Genomic DNA, 13,945 nt, shown 5'->3' on the forward strand with positions numbered 1-13,945 from the left:
AAAACATGCTTGACACATCAATATAAACTCATCAAATCTCGAATCATTTTCACCGTTGGATTCCTCACGTCGAGGCGTTACTAGATATCATGTTGGTAGGTTTCGAAAAACTTTTTCCCCAAAAAACAGATGGAAAAACCAAACTGAGAGCAGTTTTTTTCCTTTTCGGAAGTTCTTTCCGAGAGGCAGAAAAAGAAGAAGAGAAAATGCGAATTTTTTCGGTTTTTTACGAAAGCAAAACCGTGGCTCTCATTAAAGGAAGAAAATAATCTTCTTTCCATTTTTCATGGAAGCAAAACCGTGCCTCTCGCGGATGAAAAACCGTGCCTCACGGAAAAAAAAAGAAGAGAAAACAGTTTTTTCTCGTTTCCGAGAGACATGGCCGTGCCTCTCTGGAAAGCAAAACCATGACTCTTAAGGAAGCAAAAAAAAGTTTTTTCGTGCAAAAGATCTATGAAAACAGAAAAATTAAAAAATTCCAGAAAAAAAATTAAAAGCAAAAACGTGTGCGAAAAATAAAAAAATAAAATAAACATCTAAAAACCCAAGTGGCGCGCTCTTAGCCCATCGGAAGTGATCATTGCCCGGCTCCGGAAGATGCGCTTGTCAACTAGTTGCTCTCGGGATGTGGTGTCCACTTGTAGATGCTCCAAATATCTTTCATAAACTAGGTTATGAATTGTCCGAGAATGCTGCCTCGCGCATTTGACCTGTCACCCCATCCTTTGTGTCAGCGGTGCACCTTAGTGCATCTCCTTTGTGTTTAGCAAGTTGGTGTGGTTAGAGGATTACCAAGTTGACTACCATTTCACGCGTGAGATCGAGCAGAGTGTTACGTGTTTTAACGAACAGATTGTAAATGACAGGTGATTCTGTTTTTGTAATCCTCCTGCACGCGTGTCAGCATGGCCGGCAAGTGTGGACGCAAAGGCAGATGAGCCCACCCGACACCGCCTCGCTCGTGAGTCGCGACACGCCGTTAAGTACGGCGTAGGCTGTGAAAACGTTCAGATGGCACATCTCGGTCGAGGACATCATTTTCCTACGCACATCAGCGTCCGTCAGTTAATCGTGTGGGTCCAGCAGTACCTATTCAGCCCAAGCCCCAATTCGTATACATGCGACACTACCTGACACGGCTCTTATCCCAACGGAAACGAGTGCTCAACGATTCCGTGAGCATGCGAGCTCGTCCACTCCTAAGAAAAAAAGGCACATCTTGCCGTCCGGTTTTGGAAACGTTTCATGCGTTTTTCCTTTCTGTATATTTCTTTGTCCATTCCCTTTTTGTTCTTTATTTTTTTGTTATTCAATTTTCGAATTCGTGGCAATTTTTAATACATATTTATGCACACCTTGCCGGGCTGGATTTTTTTATATATGTTCTATATTTTATACACACATTGATCAATTCTTTTAATACATATTGAATGTTTTTATACACACGTTGAACATTTTTCTGATAACACGGACACTTTGATATTTTATTTTTTTATAGATTGTATGAACATATTTAAAATGACATGAGAATATTTTTAAACATGCAAACAATTTTAAATGTCATATCTATTTGAATGGCATGAACATTTTTTTTATGAATTACGTGAATAAATTTTTTAAGATTGTGTGAACGTATTTAAAATGTCATGATCATATTTTTTAACATGCAGGCAATTTATAAAGTCATATATTTTAAAATGGTATGAGCATTTTTTTTACAAATTACACAAACAATTTTTTAAATGTGCGTGAACATTTTCTAGAAAAATGACATGAAACATAATTTTGAATGTGTGAACATATTTAAATGATATTTTTTTATGATATGAACATTTTTCAAGATTTGTGCCAAAACTAAATAAATTTCATGAACATTTTTTAGTGTGCGGTAGAAGTTTTTAAAAAATCATGTAAAGTAATTTTGTGATGTATATATTTAATATATATCCAAGAGTAAATAAATAAATAAGAAATAAGAACGAATGAAACAAACGAGTGAAAGTAATGAACGGACTAACAATTACTGGGTCAACGCACTACAGGCCCTCGTTTGAAGTCATGTAGTATCTTTGGTAAATATGGTGTATTTGAAATACCTTATCACGCCAAGAAGTATAGCCGATGATGATGTCGGAGTAAGACACCAATCCAATGGTTGGTGGTGTCCTGGCTAAAGGGCCTCTCATCATGTTGACTCTAGGACTGATGGCCGGGTTGAGGACTTCTTTGTCGGTTTTCTCCCATGGCAAATGACATGAAGATTTTAGAAGGCTTGGCGTGCAAAACAAGAAGCAGGGGTCGTGGAGGATTATGCCTCTTCATATGTAGCCAACTAGGATCCATGTAACCTAGCCCCTCCCCGAATGTGCTGGAGGACCGGGCTGGTAGATAGACACAATTACAATCCCTTGATGCTTTGTTTACACCCAAAGCACTAAAGCAAAGAGCATGATGTAGGGTATTACCTCGTCCATGAGAGCATAACACACTTATCATGTTATCATTGTGCGAAGTTGTCTAGCTAGAATACCATACCGAGGGATTTTCGTATTTAGCTTCGATAGTGATTCTGGACCAGCACGTAAAACATGTATCATGTTGTCTAGCACCTTCTAGCCTGTTATCATTGTTTTGCAATCGCGGTCATTGTCTTTCCAATAAGAAAATCTCATATATTGTTCTGGTATTATTTTCTCTGCATTCTTTTTCTAGTATAAATAGTTTTAAATAATACATTTTTCGCATAACTTACAAATCCTGTTATAGAGAACATGGAAGTGCTTGTGTACTCTTAATTTTCAAATCCAATTGTAATCCAAACCCCAATACTAATTCACAAATTACCCTTTATTTCTCCCAATATATACTCTGAACCCTGGCCCTATAATAGAAATTGAGGGTGAGAAAAAGGGAAGAACTTACTAAACACAGCGGAAGGATGAGGCCCACTAGTGGCTCCTCGTCAGAGTGGCCTTGCCACCCGGATGAAATAAGACACCACTGCGTATTCTAGTGACTACGACCACCTTTAGGTCTTCAACGGCTGGCTAGGGTTAGAGTGCCCGCACACATCCTCTCACTCAGGTTCTATCACATGAACATTGCCCGCCTATGATATCGCTGGGAGTAGAGAGATGAGAGAGAGAAGGGGAACAAGCTCGATGGAGTATCATCCGACACCCTGCACTTACATGGAGCACCGAGAAGCTTTAGGAGGTGATGACTGCTTGTGTGATCATGCACAACTTGATCGCGGTGGATAAGCGTGATGATAGTATGTACGACCAAGGGTTTGATTTTCAGCGTGAAAATGTTGAGCCCGAGCACCAAGAACCGGCAACGTTCGAACCATTCACCAAATTCATCGTGAAATACATGATTGGTATACTCATATTCAGCTCCAAGATGACTTGATTGAGCACATGTGGATTCTCATTGGCAACCACTAGATGCATCGATTCATTTTCTTTCCATCTATTCAAGATAATTTTGATTGGGCTGTAAAACTTTTTGATTGTGCTTTTATTCGTATGTGAAACTATTTGTTTGTAAAACTATTTGCTATTCAAAGACAATTTCAATTTGTTTGTAAAACTATTTGCTATGTTGATTTATTTGGTTGTAAAAACTACGGAAATGTTAACGCCTACACGTGTGGCATTTAGAAACCCGCCCACACGCACTTGATGCCGTTCGATCCGTTTGCACGAATTTTAGAGCAATTGCCATCCGGGTCAAAAGCCACGTAAGCAAACGGTGTTGTGCGGGCGAAACACTCCTCGCCCGAACATGTGTGGCAGCGCACCTTATCCTCTCACCTCAGGCCCCCCCCACCCCCACTCCACTCCCTTTCCCCCGCATCGACGGTGGCCACGCGCCAAGGAGCTCAACCCCGAGCGACCCCGACGCCTCTCCCACACCTTCGGTGGCCGGCGAACGCCGACTAGCGCACCCAGGTTTCTTCCCACCGCCCCGTGCCGCTCCTCTTCTTCCCCTCTGCTAGTAATCCCCTCTCATATGTATCTTTGTGGTGACCAGTAGGTGGCCGGCGAGATGGGCGGTGGCAGGTGTGAGGGGCGGGGAGGGGCGCGTTGGTGGTGAGCACCGGGTGGATCCCCCTTCTCCCATGGCGGCTTGGGTGGTGGTGAGGGAGAGCTGCGTGGTTTTCCCGGCTGTGAGGGGGAGGTCCAGGGGGCCGGATGGCTGAAGCGGAGGAGGTGAGCGCGTGCGGCTACTTCTGGGGTTCAAGCTCCGCCGTGCGCCAATCTATCTGCGTGCTGCCGCCGCGCTACTCGCCAACTCCTGCCCCGGGAACGACGGCGGCGGGCCGGAGGGTGTCCCTGGTGGGGCTCGGCCTCTGTGGTGGGTGCAGGCGCGGGCCGAAGCTACTCGACCCGGTGGGCAAGCGCCACCCCATGTTCGTCGTCAACATCGATGGGCTTGTGGTCATGGGAGGCAACAGCTTGTTCGTCAGGGCGTCGCGGTAGCCCAGCAACCACTGCAATCACGACGACATCCGCGTGCTCGATGTGATCTTCAGGAAGGCCCGCCTGCTCCGTGCTCCTCCGGCACCCGATGCCATGGAGGTTTGATTTTCCCTCTCTCAGTTTCATGTGTTGTGTGTTCATACACACGGCAGCAGGGAGATGATTTTTGTTTGATCAATCATCTGTGTACAGTTTTCAATCTGATAATTTAGCCTTTGTTTAGAATTGGATGGATAGTCTGTAGTTTCCACGGGCAGTTTTCGAGCATGCAGTAATGGCAACTTTAGAGTCATGGCAATTTTTGATGATGCCATGGTAAATTTCAGAGGCATGGCAAATTTAACCCATGGCATTTTAAGTTGGTCACATAGCTTAAACATGTGTACCTGTAGTAGTACCCTAGGTCACGAGGCCTGTTAATTATTTGGTGTTGTTATCTATAGAATACATGTGGTTAGATTGAGGTCAGAAATCATGGCAGTTGTTAAACTTTTATCGATGGCAATTCTATAACGTATACTATTTATAAGCAAAACACCATGGCAAATTTAGTTTATTGACCATGGCAAATTTAGTTTATTGATCATGGCAAACTGATTTTGTTTGATCATGTCAAATTTAGTTTATTTGGTTCATGGCAAATTTAGTTTATTAGTCATGGCAAATTTTGTTTTTTTAACATGCCCACGACAATGTTTATGCTTTTGTTTCTTACTTAACCACGGCAAATTTAGTTTGTTGATAATGGCAAATTTAGTTTGTTGACCAAGGCAAATTTAGTTTATTAATCATGGCAAACTGATTTTATTTGATCATGTCAAATTTAGTTTATTTGGTTCATGGAAAATTTAGTTTACTAGTCATGGCAAATTTAGTTTTTTTAACACGCCCATGACAATCTTTATGCTTTTGTTTCTTAGTTAACCACGGCAATTTTAGGTTGTTGATAATGGCAAATTTAGTATGTTGGCTATGACAAAATTAGTTTATTGATCATGGCAAACTGATTTTATTTGATCATGTCAAATTTTGTTTATTTGGTTCATTGCAAATTTAGTTTACTAGTCATGGCGAATTTCAAATCGTGGCAAATTTTAGTTTACGTGAATTTCGCCGTGGCAAGTTTTGATACGAATCTACCATGGCACTTTTCTTGTTTATACTGGACTTTCAACTTTTTGTGTTTTTTTCACACGCGGCAAATTCATCATACAAACAAGCGGCAATTCTTGATACGAATTTGCCATGGCAATTTTCTCGTTCATATTTTTTGATTTTCAACCTTTTGTGTTTTTTACACACGCGGCAAATTCATCATACCAAACCATGGCAATTCTTGATACAAATCTGCCATGCCAAGTTTTGATACGTTTTCAAATCAGGGCAATTTAGTTTACATGATTTTTTCTGTCATGGCAAGTTTCAATATGAATCTGCCATGGCAATTTTTCTTGATAATGGCAAAATTAGTTTACGTGAATTTCTGCCGTGCCAATTTTCCTATTCATATTTATGATTTTTTTTAACTTTTTTGTTTTTTACACACATGGCAAATTCATCATACCAGAACATGGCAATTATTGATATAAGTCTGCCGTGCCTAGTTTTGATACAAATTTGGTTTGTTGATCATGGCAAATTTTAGTTTGTTGGTTCATGGCAAATTTAGTTTACAATTCATGGCAAATTTATTTTAGTGATCATGGCAATTTAGTTTAAATGATTTTTTCTGCCATGGCAAGTTTCAATATGAATCTGCCATGGCAATGTTTCTTGTTCATGGCAAATTTAGTTTACATGAATTTCGTCGTGGCAAGTTTTGATACGAATTTGCCATGACACGTTTCTTGTTCATAGGTGAATTCCAAACCTTTTGTGTTTTTCAACACACATTAAGTTCATCATACAAAACACGGCAATTCTTTGATACCAATCTGCCATGGCAAATCTCTTTGTTCATACTTGATTTTCAACATTTTGTGTTTTTTGTCACACACACGGCAAAATTCTCCTTCGAAACATGGCAATTTTCATTAAACTTTCATGGCATTTTTAATTAAAAATGCAATTGCATTTTTATCTTTTATTGCCTTGTCAAATTTGTGTGTTCTTTTCACATGAATTTTTCAACTTTTTGCGTTTTTTCACATGGCAATATTGATTTTTGTTGTCATGGCAGATTTGCCATATTTCATTTTGGGCATTATATATGTGTTCATAAACCTTTGCCATCGTTAAAAAACAAATATAAACCATTGTTCATGGTTAAACTTGAATGACATTTTCTGCTTTTTTTCGAAGCAGCTGATGGCATTTTTTAGTATCTGAGCAAAATCTGGGCTTTTATTTATACAGAAAAAACAAAAAACTGGGCCTTTTCATTTAATTTGTTGTTAGTGGGCTTTCCCCCCCTTTTTTTTCACAGGGAAAAGGGATCTGGTCTGATGGAGGCGTGTGGGGTGTGGGTTCCCCTGTCAAACGAATTCGTACTTGAGATCGATCCCATTATACCGTAGGAGTCGTGTGGTAGGATGCTCCTCGTGCCACACGTGTGGGCAGTTCTTATATTCGCCCACACAAAGTCGTGTGGGCTGCCTGCGGGGTATGCCACACATGATCGTGTGGGCGGGTGTCCATCGTGCCACACGTGTGGCAGTTATCGGCGTTCAAAAACTATCTACAATGTATTATAGTTCATAAAATGTATATATAGTGGCTCCAATAGTCGTGGCTGACCAAATGCATCCGACTATTGAGAACACCGCCAGCGCAAACAGAAAACGGCCGGACATCGTCCCACTGCCCTATCTAAATGGATAAAATCTGAACAAAACGGACATCCGTTTGGAACCGTGCATTGGAGTTGGCCCCAGGGCTGTGGCTGCATTTCAACCTGGCTGCGTGTGGAAGGACTAATCCAAGTCCCCAAGGAATATGGGATACCCTAGCATCAATCTCAGGTTCAGAGAAGAGAATCCCATCCATGAGCCGATCGCACAACGCAGATGCGATCTCTGCAGCCTGCGGTACATGTGCCGGAGCAGAGCATGTGAGAGGCGGCAGGCAGGGGCAGAGCCGAGCCGGTTTCTTTGTCCCGTTGTCCGTCTCCGTCGCCGTCCTGCTCGCTCCGGCCTTGCCTTGAATGAATGGAGACGGCAGTAGAATGCTGAATTTCCCGCGTCGCCTGCTCGCTCCGGCCCCGCCCAAAATCTGCTGACCCCCAACATTCACGAGCATCTCATGCATCACCCAACCCCAATGCAATCACCCGTCCGTTGCAGGATCACGAAGGCCTCGGTGCCGGTAGTAATGCCAGATCTCTATCTGCGAGAGTACTTGGGGACAGTTACGCAGCAGGGTGTAGGCCTAGCAGGGCGCCAAGAGCAGGCGTACCACCGGTAAAACATGCATGAATTTGCCCTGGCTCCAGCATGCAGACGCCATTAATTAATCTGAGCAGTATGGTCCAAAACTCTTATGAGACGCATCCAAGTACTAGGTACTCCTCCATTAACAACCCCCTCCTGCGCTTCATCTCATCTCGTTTCATTCAATGTATTTCCTGCTTGTGCACAGGGTACAATCCCCTCCCTTCGGAGCAGAGCATCATCATTGGTGTTGGTCTTCTTTCCCCCGCAGCTCTCATCTTCTGGGGCACTGCCTGCCTTTTGATGTCACCTCCCCACCCGATCTGTTTTTCTCCCCTGCTTTTGCCATCTCCGCCTCTCAGCCCCCATTTCCAAGGCAGATAGCGGTGGGAGTACTTGACAGTTCAAACGGCCACCGACTCCCAAAGTTTCTTTACTTGTACTACTGCTTGTACCTCCTCCTTGACTGCTTGGGAGCTGGGACAAGATCATAGGGAGGGGTAGGAGGGGGGACTACCATCCCTTCCATGGTCTGGAAGAAGATTACTATCAAAAGTTGACCCTTTTTTTTAAGGCCCTACAAGCTCTCCTGTCGGCCGGGGCAGGTGTTCCTGGAGCCTGAGCTCTTCTGCCGTGACAGAATCACAATCCTAATGGCACCGCTGGATTCTTGAAGGCCTTCGCTGGTAATTAGCTTGCTCAATCCGTCCCTATTTGGTTTGAACGTTCTTGCAAGTTCATGTTTTGTTTCTTTGGTTTTTTAGACTGCGCATTCTTGCCCTGAATCCATACATGCTCGTTCCTGAATCCTGATGAGTGGTGATACTAGTCCAGAATTTAACAGATTATTATTCCTTTCTTATCTGTGGATGGGTTTCTGACAGGAGAAGGAGGACCGAATTCCTATGAAGTTCTTGCACTGAGATCTCCAACTGATTATATTTGTTGACCAATGGAAGGGGGAGAGCAAAAAGTTGCATCATTTCCTGATGCGCCGCCCAAACCCAAGGACGACGACGTCCCCGCCGCCGCCAAGTCCCTCACCATCAAGACCGCCGCCAATGCCGGCGGCTCCGACTGGCCGAGCCCCGTCTCGCCCTACCTCGGCTCGCCCTCGCCGCCGTCCTCCGCCTTCGTCTCCGCGCTGCAGTCGCCCTACATCTCCCCTCGGATCGCCGAGCCTCCTCCTCCTCCTAATCCCCAGCCGCCGCATCGAGGAACCAAGGTCTCCCGGACCCCCGCGCTGCCCTCGCCGGCGCCCCGCGGCGCCGGAGGGTTCCGGTCGGAGGACACGGACGCGCCGACGAGCGCCTCCCGCACGCCGCCGTCGGACCGCGGCTACGACTCCCGGTCCCAAGGCGCCGACCCGCGCCGGCGGTCCTCCGACGGCGGCCCCGCGCCGCGGGTGTCCTTCTCCTTCCCCGTGCCGCGCGTCTCGCTCACGCGGGGCGCCGTCGCGTCGCCCATGTCCAACGGCAAGCTCCGGAGCTGCGACGTCTACATCGGCTTCCACGGCCAGGGGGCTGCCCTCGCCAGGTTCTGCCGGTGGCTCAAGGCAGAGCTTGAGCTGCAAGGGATCGCCGCGTTCACGGCCGACCGGGCCAGGTACTCCGGCGCGCACAGCCATGAGGTCGCAGACCGCATCATCTGCTCGGCGGCTTTCGGCATCGTGGTGGTCACCACGTCCAGCTTCCTCAACCCGTTCGTCCTCGAGGAGATCCGGTTCTTTGCTCAGAAGAGGAACCTGCTGCCAATCTTGTTTGACACCAGGGTGTCAGACATCGCCGGGCTGTTTGATGGCAAACCTGAAGATAAGGAGGGGATGGAAGCTTTGGACGGCCTAATGCGGTGCCATGAGCTGAAGCTCGAGACAGATGAGAGCAGCTGGAGGAGGTGTGTGTCGACGGCGGTCACCGTGCTGCAATCGAAGCTTGGCCGGGGTACAATTGCTGAAAAGGAGAGCGAGGGAACTGAGGGTTTGCCATTTCCGCGCAACAGGCATTTCATTGGAAGGGAGAAAGAGCTTGCTGAGATCGAGGGAATGTTCTTCGGTTGGGCCGGCGAAGTCGAAGATGTGGAGTGCCCAGGGGGCAGCACCATGCCTAATTGTGTATCCAGTGGTGTGTCAGATGGAGGATTTGCTGATGAGGACAGTGACAGGGTGAGGACAAGCAGTGGCAGGTTTGGCAGCTTGGAGTTGCACAAGTGCAATCGGCCTATGTTGGAGCCATCGGTTGCTCCGGCGATCGATCTGTCGGCTGCAAAAGGGATCGGTCTTCTGAAGCAGAGATCAAAGCTCAGGAAGTCAAGATTCAGGTGCAACAGCAAGGATCATGGCAATGGCAATGTGGTCTGCATCAATGGCATTTCAGGCATTGGCAAGACGGAGCTGGCATTGGAATTTGCGTACCGGTACTCACAGCGGTACAAGATGGTGTTGTGGATTGGAGGCGAGGCAAGGTACCTGAGACAGAACATACTGAATTTGTCGGGGTATTTGGGACTGGATATCAGCGCCGAGGCTGACAGGGAGCACGGCAGGATCAGGAGCTTTGAGGAGCAAGAGTTGGATGCATTTCAAAGGGTGAAGAGAGAGCTTTTCAGGGATGTGCCCTACTTGCTCATAATCGATAACCTTGAGAGCGAGAGGGATTGGTGGGAAGGGAAGGACCTGCAAGATTTCATTCCTAGAAACACTGGAGCAAGCCATGTCATCGTGACAACACGGCTGCCGCATTTCATGAACCTTGAGCCAATTCATCTTCCGCAGCTCTCGTTTCATGATGCTATGGTCCTGATAAAGGGGAAAAAGAAGAAGGATTACCCTCCTGAGGAACTGGAAGTTCTGAAGAAATTCGATGAGCAGCTGGGGCGAGTCAGCTTCGGGCTGTGGCTTGTTGGTTCACTGTTGTCCGAGTTGATGATAGACCCCGGTATTCTTTTTGAGGCTGTCGAGCGGGTGTTGTTAAATGAGAACATGATTGTGCTCTGTTCTGGTGATGACAACTTATGGCAGAACAATTTGTTTCTGATCAAGGTATTAGTCTTCTGCTTTGCATTGATGGACCAGGTGAAAGGAGGTGGTCTTGCCTTGAGGATGATCACAGTAGGTTCTTGGCTAGCTCCATCGCCCGTGTCGTCAACCCTACTAGCTGCCATGGCCAGTAAGCTGCCAACAAAAACCAATAGCATTCAGCTGTTGAGTGAATCACTTAAGGCGGCACTCTTGTGCGGCACACACTGCTTTCTGCAGCCACAGGCAAGGAAAGCTGAGGTGGAGTCGGCACACTTGCTGGTAAAACTTGGCTTGGCGCGGAAAACAACTCAGCGTCCAGGTTGCTGGATTCAGTTTCACCCGATCGTGCAGATGTTCGGCAAGATCAGCGGCAGTCTGGCACCGGCATCCGCAGCAGTATCTGGTGTCATAAGGACCGGCAATATGTCTATCTACTCAGACCACATGTGGGCTAGTGCATTTCTTCTGTTTGGCTTCAAATCAGAGCCTCCTGTGGTTCAACTCAAGCCGGTCGACCTGGTGCTCTTCATCAAGAAGATAGCACTGCCCCTGGCAATCCAAGCGCTCATGGCATTCTCGCGCTGCGGCTCGGCCTTGGAGTTGCTCAAGGTGTGCACCAACATCCTCGAGGACGCGGAGAAGTCGGTCGCGTCACGGATACAGGACCTGAAGCAGGGATCGCTGTGCTGGAAGAAGAAGCTGCGGGCGGACAACCATGCCGACGAGTTCATCTGGCATGAGATGGCACTGCTGAAAGCAACGCTGCTCGAGACGAGGGCGAAGCTGCTGGTGCGAGGCGGGTTGTTCGACAGCGGGGAGGAGCTGTGCAGGACCTGCATCAGCATCAGGACGGTCATGCTTGGCCACGACCATGCCCAGACATTGGCGGCTCAGGAGACGCTCGCAAAGGTGGTTAGATACAGGAGCAAAATCTGAGATGACACGGAACCGTGCGAGCTGTTCGACATAGGTAGCATCTTTGTATCTTGTTCTTTGCTGTGTCTGTGATTCACTACTCGACATTCCTTATCGCGACACTTTTTTTGCTAGATCACTGAGATAGCTAGTCTGATTATGAGATCATGTGTAACTTGACAACTTATATTTAACCAACTTGCTGTGTACAGTCCAGTCTCCTAAATCTACCTATGGATTTTCTTTGATGAAATTCTGAGCAAATTGGATGAATTCTCTGATGACACATGTGACCTGGAGATGTTATGTAACGTTCTTATATTTCTTTACAGAGGGAGTAGTAACTAGTGTTTGTTTTTGCTCAACACTTTACTCCTAGAAGATAATGTAACTCCAGTGAAGAATATTTAGCAAGGGGTCTGTGATTTGTGACCCCTTGTGCAACTGATTGATGCAATGCAGTCTTCCCTTGCAATTTTGATGCTGAATTTAGTCTGGCATTTCACCAGCAAAGTTCTCCTGCACAAAGTAGCAGACATGATAATAAACAATCAAGAGCAAAAACAGCTTCTTCCTTGTCACAAACAATCTAGTCGGCACGCCGATTTTGTGAGATGGGTGGGGAAACGAAGGTCGTTCTGCGTGATTAGCAGCAAGTTGAGGAATCTTGATCATGCATCAAGTCTGAACTCTGAAGTACTCTCAGCCCTCTGCAGAAGGCTAATGGATGGATGCTCACTGAAAATTCATGCTGGTTGGCAACAGACAGATCGAATGCTCACACGCAGTGCATTCTCTCAGCCATGATATAAATGCCATGCCATGCCATGGTTGCCTGGTTGTGCTGGGTGGGCGGCCATGGACGTGACCTTCGTGTGCTCGTCGTCGGGGGAGGCGCCGTTCAAGATGGAGGTGGGCTTCTTCGACACCGTCCTGGACATCAAGCACAAGCTCCAGGGCCGCAACGGCTGGCCCGCCGCCGCCCTGTCCCTCTTCCACGACGGCGGCGCGCTCGTGGACGACGACGCCGCCGGCGCCGGCGTCACCGAGCGGTACGGCGTCGTGGAGGGCTCCGTCATCCACGTCGCCCTCGACGGCGCCGGCGACGGCGACGACAGGCGGCCGCGTCAGAAGGGGAAGAAGAACGGGACCAGGAGGCCGGGCAAGGGCATGCGGGCGCCGGCGCCGGAGCCGCTGCGAGTGACGGTGGTGTCGCGGTGCGGCGCGGGGCGCGTGGAGGTGGCCGTGCGCGCGCGCGGCGCGGTGTCGGCGCTGCGCCGGGAGCTGGAGGGGGGCGCGTCGTCGGGGTCCGGGTTCCCGCTGCCCGCGGACGGCGGCTACTTCTTCATACACGGGCAGAGCGTGATGGACGAGGCGCGGTCGTTCGAGTGGCACGGCGTGGCCGCCGGCGACGAGGTCGTCGTCTTCGAAGGCTCCGTCACCAGGGCGCCGGCGTGCTGAACGGGCGCCCGCCTGGACTGCAAATCTGTTAGCGCGGGAAGCTACCAAACCCAAAACTGCTGCTCCACTTGTCAGAGACTCAGAGCTGATCACATGCCGGCTTTTTCAAGCTTTGTGTTTGCGGGGAGCTTTTTTCAAACTAGAAGCTCTCATGCATCAAACAGCTTATCCCAACACAAAAATTCGTAACTTCAAACTACTGGACATTTTTTTTATCCTCATCAAAAGATATTACTATTCAACTCAAGTTCGTTGTTCGCTGGGAAAGAATGACAAATCAAACATTTTTATGGCAATTTATATTGTCGTGGGGATGGCAAGTTTAATTAACAAGCATGACAAATCTAGCCATTCTCGACCAACACAAATTCTCATAAAAGAACGTCCGCATTTGTCACGCTCCTTAGTGAACGTTCGCAGGTTAAGCCGGTCCAAAATAGAAGAAGGGGGACAACTATCTGTCGGGCAACAGCTTTTTCTTCTTCCAGTTTCAATTGTCTTCACACTCGTTGTCGTCGACCCACCCGCCGCCGGCTAAACCAGTGTCCCACAACTGGCCTCTAAGAGCATCTCCACTCGCCCCCCTCCCCCCCAACAGGCCCTGGGACGCGTTTTTCGCCGGCGCAAAAAAAAACACAGTAGCACTTCCCAAGACGCCGAATTCCACCGGCTCGGCCCATTTTTTGGCCCGGCGATCT

General features: G+C 47.6%; 2 protein-coding genes across 2 annotated transcripts; both read left to right on the forward strand.

The window, feature by feature from the left end:
• The first annotated feature begins 8,057 nt into the window (after positions 1 to 8,057).
• Positions 8,058 to 12,039, forward strand: LOC119310664. The gene is made up of 2 exons (XM_037586330.1): positions 8,058 to 8,541; positions 8,740 to 12,039. Exon 2 carries the CDS (start codon positions 8,808 to 8,810, stop codon positions 11,805 to 11,807), a length of 3,000 nt encoding a protein of 999 aa, XP_037442227.1. The 5' UTR covers positions 8,058 to 8,541; positions 8,740 to 8,807; the 3' UTR covers positions 11,808 to 12,039.
• Positions 12,040 to 12,644: 605 nt separating this feature from the next.
• LOC119309624 lies at positions 12,645 to 13,247 on the forward strand. The gene has a single exon (XM_037585595.1). The coding sequence runs from the start codon at positions 12,645 to 12,647 to the stop codon at positions 13,245 to 13,247; it is 603 nt and encodes a 200-aa protein (XP_037441492.1).
• The last annotated feature ends 698 nt before the right edge of the window (positions 13,248 to 13,945 follow it).

Source organism: Triticum dicoccoides, chromosome 5B (assembly GCF_002162155.2).
Source record: "Triticum dicoccoides isolate Atlit2015 ecotype Zavitan chromosome 5B, WEW_v2.0, whole genome shotgun sequence".
Classification (NCBI taxonomy): Eukaryota; Viridiplantae; Streptophyta; class Magnoliopsida; order Poales; family Poaceae; genus Triticum; species Triticum dicoccoides.

Bases quoted from the DNA above. Each gene is read 5' to 3' on its own strand.
- LOC119309624 (XM_037585595.1), top strand. From the start codon at position 12,645: ATGGACGTGACCTTCGTGTGCTCGTCGTCGGGGGAGGCGCCGTTCAAG.
- LOC119310664 (XM_037586330.1), top strand. From the start codon at position 8,808: ATGGAAGGGGGAGAGCAAAAAGTTGCATCATTTCCTGATGCGCCGCCC.